The sequence below is a fragment of the Nothoprocta perdicaria genome, unplaced genomic scaffold (assembly GCF_003342845.1).
Source record: "Nothoprocta perdicaria isolate Ctin4 unplaced genomic scaffold, notPer1 scaffold_227, whole genome shotgun sequence".
Taxonomy (NCBI): domain Eukaryota; kingdom Metazoa; phylum Chordata; class Aves; order Tinamiformes; family Tinamidae; genus Nothoprocta; species Nothoprocta perdicaria.
This window is the reverse complement of record NW_020455449.1, coordinates 296,360-305,053: the sequence shown is the minus strand read 5'-3', so window position 1 is coordinate 305,053 and position 8,694 is coordinate 296,360. Positions and strand designations below refer to the sequence as shown.

General features: G+C 50.4%; 1 protein-coding gene across 1 annotated transcript in view; it reads left to right on the top strand.

Moving 5' to 3' along the window:
* The first annotated feature begins 8,294 nt into the window (after positions 1-8,294).
* IFRD1 (interferon related developmental regulator 1) overlaps positions 8,295-8,694 on the top strand; it is a 10,663-nt gene continuing 10,263 nt past the window's right edge. Inside the window, exon 1 of the mRNA XM_026039295.1 lies at positions 8,295-8,605. Coding sequence (XP_025895080.1) covers positions 8,560-8,605 — 46 coding nt within the window. The 5' untranslated portion in view covers positions 8,295-8,559. The remainder of the gene's footprint in view (positions 8,606-8,694) is intronic.

Genomic DNA, 8,694 nt, shown 5'->3' with positions numbered 1-8,694 from the left:
GCCTCTCGCCGCGCCTCAAGGGGCGGCTGCTTGCGAAAGGCCCTGTTTAAACCCGGCTCCGTGCACATTCCCAGCCCAGTACCAGTCCGCCCGGATTCCTGTTTTCCAAGCGCGTACTTCACTGAGTCATTGCGGCTGGCRAGCGCTGACACCACTGGAAATCCCAAACGTTATTGCCCTGCACGTCACTTGCGCAGGAGATTTCTGCATGGGCTGCATCCTATTTCTGCACCACTCACAACCTCTTTTCCCTGTTTTCATCTGAAAGTAGTTCTGTTCTGGCCCTGACAGTTCTCAGATTCTATAGGACATAGATATTTTTCCCTTTGGAAAAAAAGCATCTCTGTATTGGTGTTTACTGAGCAAATATTAACTACTTAGCACTAAAAAATTGGTGCTGTCAGTTATATTAATTAATGCCTGAAATGCTAAAGTAGCTTTTACATCCAAGACTGAGCCTTCAGCTTTGGCATTTATGTATCTGGCTGAGTGAAGCCAGGCCCTACACATAACTTAGCAGTAATTTTTGTTTGTTTGTGCTTRCCTGCAGTACAATAACCTTACAATATCACATTCAGTCATTTCCAGGATATTGGAGGAACATCACACACATCCTTGGGCAGAAACGGCTTGATTTGAAATTGAGGACAATTTACTAGAAAGGAGTGATCAGAGCCCTAGTCAGCATATCGAGCAGTTTCAGCAATAGTTAGAATTGTCCACAGTTCAAAATATATATTGTTAGCATCTACCAGGATAAAAAAAATACTCATTTCAGCTCTTCTCCCTGTAACCCAAAGTGTTTAAGTAACTCTAAGAAAGAAAAAGGAAAGGGATGAGAGAGAGGGGGCTCACAGTGGTCAAAGTGCAGGGAAAAGAAAATGGGTGACACAGAAGCTGGGAGCTGGAATGTGGGAGACGTGAGGGTCATGAGGACAGTGGAGACCRTGAATCCTTTAAACAGACTGGGATGGGAAGGGAATAGACAGTCATCYTGCAGGGAAGAGTGCAGGAATGCCGCAGGTTATCTGGGCTCTGTCAGGACTTTGGCATTAAGGCACAACAAAGTGTACAACCTGTTACTAAACTGTATTTGCTTATTTTGTCCTGGGCCATGTATCTATCAGCTCCCTTGATAGAACACAAAAATATCAACTCCCCTTCTTTGGAAATGACCTTTGTCACTGCTCTCCCTGTCTTGCTCAAACAGCTCTCTATAAGCCAACGGCTGAAACAATCTTTCCCCTCCAACAATTATCACCCTTGCTATTTCCTGTTTTTTTTTTTTTTTTTTTTTTTTGTTGCAAAGAGAAGGACAAAGTCTGAATATCACTTTGTGGGTCCCAGCACTGGGGTTCAACTTGCAGTGACAAATCACCTTCCATTTAAGCAGCAATAACTTCACTGACTGAATGAAGACAGGGCTGTAAATACATATTAGCTCACAACAGTTTTACTATTGCATTCTCCTTCATTTTTTTTTTCATGAACACATGTGCAAATTAAAATGATACTATTCAATGCYGGCTTTTTTGGTGGCCCGGTAAAAGTATGAACAACAGAAGGGCGGCTCTTCAACAGAAAATAAGGATATCCRACAGGAATTTCTTGTTTGGGGAGCAAGCAGGCAAATATTGCCACTAATGACAAGGATACAAAATATCAGGAGCATGTTAATGAAATTCAAAATTGCCATGTAAAGTGGGAAGCAATCTTTATAGAGGAGGTTTTAAATATTATCCAGGCTGACCATGAGGCCTGGGCTGATAAAAACAAAGTAAAAGGTCACGGACTTCAGCATTCGCATGTGTTTCAGATCCAAACTAGGGAGCTAATACACCGTAAATCATGAGGAGGAGAGAAATAATGAATAGGATTCAGGCCTGTTAGAAGTAAAAATGATGGCAAAATACTTCAGTATTTCAGATCAATAAAGATGTAGGGAAGCTATTTACAAGACAGTGATGAGACTTTATCCAGAGTCCTGGTCACTATATTCAAGGAAGATAAATATATCTCCGAGCCAGTGCAGAGGCAGAATTATCGACAGATCAGGAGACGAAGAGCAAGGGCATTACCTGCAGGACCCACACTGCCCACCTTCAGGCACTTCACTAAGCACGGTCACCTGAGTCTCATGTAGTCAATGGAAAGAGACGGGCATCCCCAGTGAATCACGGAGCTTACCTAAGTTCTGACTAGACTCCTAAATTAGACATTTTATTTAATCACTTTAAGTTAGGCAAAATTAATAATGCCCTAAGGAATTTGTGTGGGGCCCTAAAAGCAAAGGTTAAGAAAGGAAACAGCTGCTTTCAAAGAGTAAACACTGCTGAAGGGCTGAAAGACCTTAGTAGATAAATACTAGTAGATAAATACTGGCCATGAATAAAGGACAAGTAAATAAATACTGGCCATGAATAAATTTCCACATGAAATCGAAATTTGAGGTGAGCTTTGGAAACAGCCTTCCATGTATATAGATGGGCGAGCAAGATACTCAATTAGAAATAAATTGCAGTGGATTAACGGATGGTGTTATATGAAGGAGATGCCTCGAAGAGGAAACATTTGGACAGGCAGATACAAAAGGTCCCTTCCAATCCTTAGTGCTATGCTCCTTTATCGGGATTTTGTTAATAAATGCAAACGGGATCAATCCTTTACATGTGCATTAAAAGTGGTGTTTTGCGAAGCTGGCTGTGCTTTGATGGAGTTAGGGAACGTGCTGCTGCTTCAGCATCGCATCGCACAGGCGGGCAGGAAGGCAGAGCACTATMTACTTTCCTGGAACCAGAATTACACAAGAGGAAAACCACGGAGAACAGCTACCGTGTTGGGTTCCGAGTCACCTCTGTGCTGTCACCTGCCAGCCGAGGTGCCCTCGGTTGGTGCTCTCCAGGAGGAGGGAGTTCTGCTCCCCTGGCCCCAGGCAAACGCAGCACGAGGCGCTGTCCAGGACTCATGGTGAACATGCAACGGTTTTGGTTAAAGCTTCAAAGCTAGAGTAGTGTCCCCTGCTATTTAGAGTAGTGTCCCCTGCTATTTAGTCCTTGCCAGTTTTCAAGGGAATGAGCCTCTATACACATTGCTTGGAAATAACGGGACGGAATCAGGGACATATCTGACTCCACTAGAACTTACACAGAATATTGGCTAACTGCCTCGGTCAGAGGGGCTGTGGTGCAACAGAAAGAGGTTCGCTAAGGTGACCAAGATGTGAGCTCCTGATTATCGTGTCACACAACAGGGGAAAGGCCGGGTCATAGTCCTCAGCTTCACCCAGCCCTGATTTTTTGAAATTTATTTTGGGGGATGGGAATTGTAAAGAATATTTAGGTTTAAATAGGTTTAAACTTCAGCTTGGATCTAAAACAAAAATCCAAAAAAATTACTTTTCTTTTAGAATAGGAAAAGAAGATGTTTGTTTTCCTCAGCAATACTTAGAATCATAGCGGCCAATATCAGGAAATGTAACAGTTTGCAAAACAGGCTGAAAAACAAAGTGAAGCAAGACCCACTGACAGCACACAAGTCCTTAACAGGCACAAAACACTTGCTTTTACAGCACAGTTTTACAACAGCACTGGTGTTTATTACTCAAAGTTGTTTATTCACTAAAGCCACACAAGAAACAACAAATCTAGAGCTCCACGCAGGACTTTTCTGTGTTATTTGTTCACTTTTCTGCCCTCTTCTAACAAAATCTTTCTGGCTGCAGCACCACGTTGTTTGCAAGGCTGGGGGTTGGCAAGGAGGCTATTCCTGCTTTTTCCATTCGGGGGACGGCCGCACTGCAAGGCCGCTATTGCTAGGGAGAATGTTTGTGGTCAGCTGCTATCGCCAGTGACAGCCCAAGCCCAGGAGTTCAAATTTAGACATGAAATTAATAATGGCACATGAACCAGGGCGCTTAATGATGCATTGTTTCTTTGTGACTTACCGTGAAAAATTTCCACTTATGTCCAAGAAAAACTGGCATGAGGAAGCTGTAAATATGGAGTGAAGAATCAGCCCCAAGAGAGGGAAGCCAGTGTCAATATGGAATGGACAAAATGAGTCAAAAATGCCAGGACTGGGATTCTGAATCCGAGCTTCCCTGCCTTGGGAAGCGAGGCTGTTGTGTGATGGAGCACGTGCTCAGCTGAATATAACATGCAGTGTCTGACGGAGCGCAAACACGAGGTACTGCAGGAACAGTCCATTTAACCGGGACTGTAAATTCCAGAGAGCATGGTCCGTCTGTCTTTGATCTACGAATATTGCTTCTGATATTGCATCCCAGACCTAAACAACAAAAACAGATTCTGACAAGATATCTGTGATCAATAACTGCTCAACTGATTTGTGTGCCATGTTTCTAAAAAGGAATACAAGGATCTCTCTACTACTCCCGACTTACTAAATCCATCCCCTTATCGTAAAGGATTGAACTTATTTCCTAATAAATTCCATCCCTTTTTTTTTCTCTCTATTTCAAAATGCCCTCTGTATGACCACACTCAYGGTGCTGCTAAAATTAGGGAAAGACCAGGGTTGCCTTTGCCTGTCGTACAGTACAGGGTACAGTAAGGGGACGTTTAGGCCCACGTCTCCCTTTCTGTGGCCAGCTGTGGACATGAGGGACTTTCCACAAGATTTGAAGTTACTTTTTGGCTAAAAGCCCCATATTAGCCTGTCTACACATCTCATTTTATTGTCCGCTTGGGGTTCTTAGGTGTTTGACCAAAACTGGTCAGGCTTCCCAAACCTTAAACTGAAATGACTTTTAACCTGGACGCTGCACAGCCGCTGCTGCAATGTAACACCCCTGAAATACTACAGCGGGGGTGGAGAGCCCTGGAACACGCAGCCAACGCACAGAGATGGAAGAAATGCAGCTCCTGGCTCTCCACCTCTCTATTTTTATTTGAAGCTTACATCTTACTGCTGCACATTATGGATTCATTCCACTTGTGACCACTAGCTCAGGCATTTCACTAATGGCCCAGTAAGAACTCACCCCACACGTTTTACACACGTACCTGGGAGTCGATGTGTGAACCTGTTCTTGGCTCTGCCTAGGCAGCACCCTGCTGACAGGCACCTTCAGAGCCCTGACCAAAATCTTCCCTCCCACATCCTAGCACTTCTTATGAGGCCTAGGATCACGTGCCCTACCTATATGGAGGAAAAGAAGGGGCAGGCTTTGCCTCCAGAGCCAAGTCAAGTGCACTGCTGTGGTGGCTGCAGGCAGAGGGGGCGGCTGTGGCTATAATTAGTTACGGGCAGGTCTATTTTGGGCACTGAGGCCACCCATCAACACGGAGAGCGTCACTTTGGAGCAGCGAGTGCTCCAGGGTGGGCACCAGGGCAGGGCTAACGGGTCCGTGTTTGACCCGTCAGCGCTGGCGGGCTGTTTCTGAACGGCTGCTGGGTAACGCAGAAATGGGGTGTCAGACAGGCGCTCCGGGGGACTCTGCAGAAGCTGCCTAGGCTTGACCTGTGTTCCAGCTTTGTACTTTGTACTGAAGCCTCTTGCTGCTGGGATCTTTCATAACTGTGAGAAAGCAGATTGTGCAATAAAAGGCAACTAGTGCAAGCCTGACATACTCTTTTGTGTCTTACAGAGTCCTGATGGCAGGAGCAGCAGAAAGAAAACAAACACACACACAAAGCACAACAAGAAAGGGCTCTTGSGGGGGTTAAGCTGCCTGTGCTCAAGGCCAGCTCTGCTACGGGTGGCCTTGGAGCAGATGTTGCTACATGGGAAAGGGCTGCGAGAAGCAGGGGCCTCTCGGAGCTGCCCTGAAGCTGTCACGCTTGGGACCTGCCTGAGCTACGTTACAGCTGCACCCACGGCACCACGTGCCAACCACCGGCCTCGGTTCCCATCTTGAATTCCCTCACCGTGCTGCCGTGCAGCTCCCTGGAATGCTGTTCCCTCCAAACTCCCTCCCAGGGCTCCGTCAGAGGTGCCGCTTTTCCYGTGAGCACTCGGTACCGTCACTGCAGCAGAGAGGGGCCGGCAGGCACGCCGACTCCCGGCACCACGYGCCTCCTGGGACTCCAGGAAGGACTTTTGTTAAACCGGCGCCTTGATTCAGCTCACAGGCWGCATGTGGCTTTTCCAAAACTACAGATCTGGGATAGGGTGTGAGAAGTCTGGCCTGACACAGACAATTTGTGCAAAACTAAGCAGTGATGCAGTATCTTTTGTAAGATCTCGCCAACCTGTTGGTCAGACACCCCAAGAAACCTGGCAATCTGGCAGCGTATTTCAGAGGCCTGAGCAGACTCAGCGCTTTTTAAAATCAAAGCAGTCACAGAACATTTGTTCCCGTCACCTTTTTTAATTCCGTTTGGATGCCTGGATCTGGTCACACCACCCTGTTACCAACACTCCTGCTGGACCAGCAGCTGCGCTTCCCACCTCAGCTGCCATGTTCTTCCTCCTCCTCTCCAAGGACTTTACCTGCACCCATCCTGGGTTGCCTCCAATGACACCACAGCTCCGAGCCCTCTTTGCACGAGGAGCTACGTGGAGCTACGTGCTCCTGTTGCTCCCGCCAGCTACAGGCCCGCGGGCCTGTAGCGTCACCCTGCGCAGCGCCGCCTGTGCTGCGCGCTCCGCACAGCCTGCAGCGAGCTCGGCCCGCGCTGGCACCGGCAGCGCTGCTTGGGCCAGGCAGGACGGAGCAGCCTGCGCCTCTGGAACGCGGCACGTTCGTACGGGAGGGCCGCGACACCGCAGGGCACGGCCCAGGGCACGCAGATCCCGCTGTACCCAAAACACCTGCCCCGTACGAGCTCCTGCGCTGCTSTTAGTTGTTCTCCCTCAGCCAGGACTGCTCCCTTGTCCGTGCCGAATCCCGCGTCCGGGACACAGTCACCTCTGCGTGTTTGTGGCTGCTCAGCCGACCTGCCTGCAGGGCCGCCCTTTTCTCTGGCATCTCCCGGGAGCCGCCTTGGAGGAGAGAAATCAGTTCCCTGTGAGACACCCCAGTGGTACTGTCCTGTATATATTCCATACATATTCACTGACTTCTCTTTTTTGATGTTTTTTAACGGAATTTGGCCTTTTCTGAAAACAGGGTCTAACAGGCCCCACAAGGACCTGTTTCCACGGAGGCTCCCAGTGCCCGGCAGCGCAAGGCAGGGGTCTCCCCCAGCACCCYGGGCACCACCGACAGCTACTGCCCTGCTACAACAGACACTTGCTCAGCCCACTCAAATAGCTCACCAAAACCACATTTAGGATTTAGGTATAACTGTTTTCTATGTATCTTCATAAAAGAAATTCACTGTAAAAGTATTTTCTATGCAGATTCAATGTTACCTTTATTTCTCTGACATTGCTTTTTAATTTACAACTCTTTGCTCAAATATTGAAGTACTGCTACATGACACACAAGYAGTGAGGTTTTACAAAYATTCTACAAACATTCACGTTTTAGAATTAAGAAATACTGTATCCCAATTTGTATGTGTGTAAAGGTAYGCTATCCCCTTTTTCTTTTCTTGACACTGGGCAGAAAGTTGGGGGGAAAAATGGATTAAAAACAGAACCTTATCCCTTGGCAGCAGTCTCCACCTGCAAGTGACACCTGGTCTTTGTAACACGTGGGAAAGGCTCTTGYGGGTTTTGCACAAAAGAATGAGGAATTATTTTCTGCAAGCTCCAAAGCGGATTTTGTTTTGGAGACTTTCCCGGACCCCATTCCGTGGGAGCAGCGCCCGTGCAGGCCGTGCTGAGGCCTTCGGGCTGCCCTGCTCCGCAGCGACACGTCAGCAGCCCGGCCCTGCGGGCATTTCCCCGCGCGGGCGCTCCTGCGGCCGGCACCGCGGCTCCGCTCCCCGCAGGGCCGAAACCAGAGCGGGCCGCAGCCCTTCCAGCCGGGACCGCTGCCAACGGCAGCCGTGACGCAGCGGCACGCGGCACACTCAGGACAACCCTCCGCCCCCGCTCCGGCAGCGCTGGGCCGGGACTCCCCGCCGCCCCCGCGGCCTCAGACAACCCCCGGGATCGGGATCGGGATCGGAATCAGAACCGAGACCCTCCCCTTCCTCTCGCGTCGCCGCCGCCATGGCCGCGGCCCAACCGCCCCAACCGTCCCCCCCGCTCCCGGCGTGCAGCGCAGTACGTCAATGATGACGCAGCACGCTGCCCGGCTGGCGCCACCACCCCCTCGTACGTCACGGGCCCGCGCGCACCAGCCACCCGCGCGCTGCAGCGGCGCTCGCTGATTGGCTGCCATCAGGCCCCGCCCCCTCCCCCCGGCTGCCTATAAAAGCGGCGCCGGCGCCCCCTCCGCGCCTTTAGCTCCAGGTGTCTGAGAGGAGAAAGATGCATCGATTCCGCTCGCGGGCCTTCACGGGGATCGCTGCCTTCGCCGACGACTCGTCCCTCGCCTCCTTCCGCCCATCGCCGCTGCACCGCGCCGGGGAACAAGCCTCGCAGAGACGCTGTAGTAAAAAGCGCGCCTGCTCCTCCATCGGCTGATTGTCGCTGCCACCCGGGCGGGGGGAGCAGAGAGACCGAGGGCCGGCGAGGGAGCCGAGCCGAGCGCCGCCGCCACCATGCCCAAGCCCAAGAAGCGGGGGAACAACCACCAGCGTGGAGCCGGTGAGCGGGGCGGCCGCCGGCGCTGCGCGCATGCGCCGCGCGCGGGGCCTCGTGGGGCGCGTAGTCGCGGCGGGCGGCAGGGCCCGCTG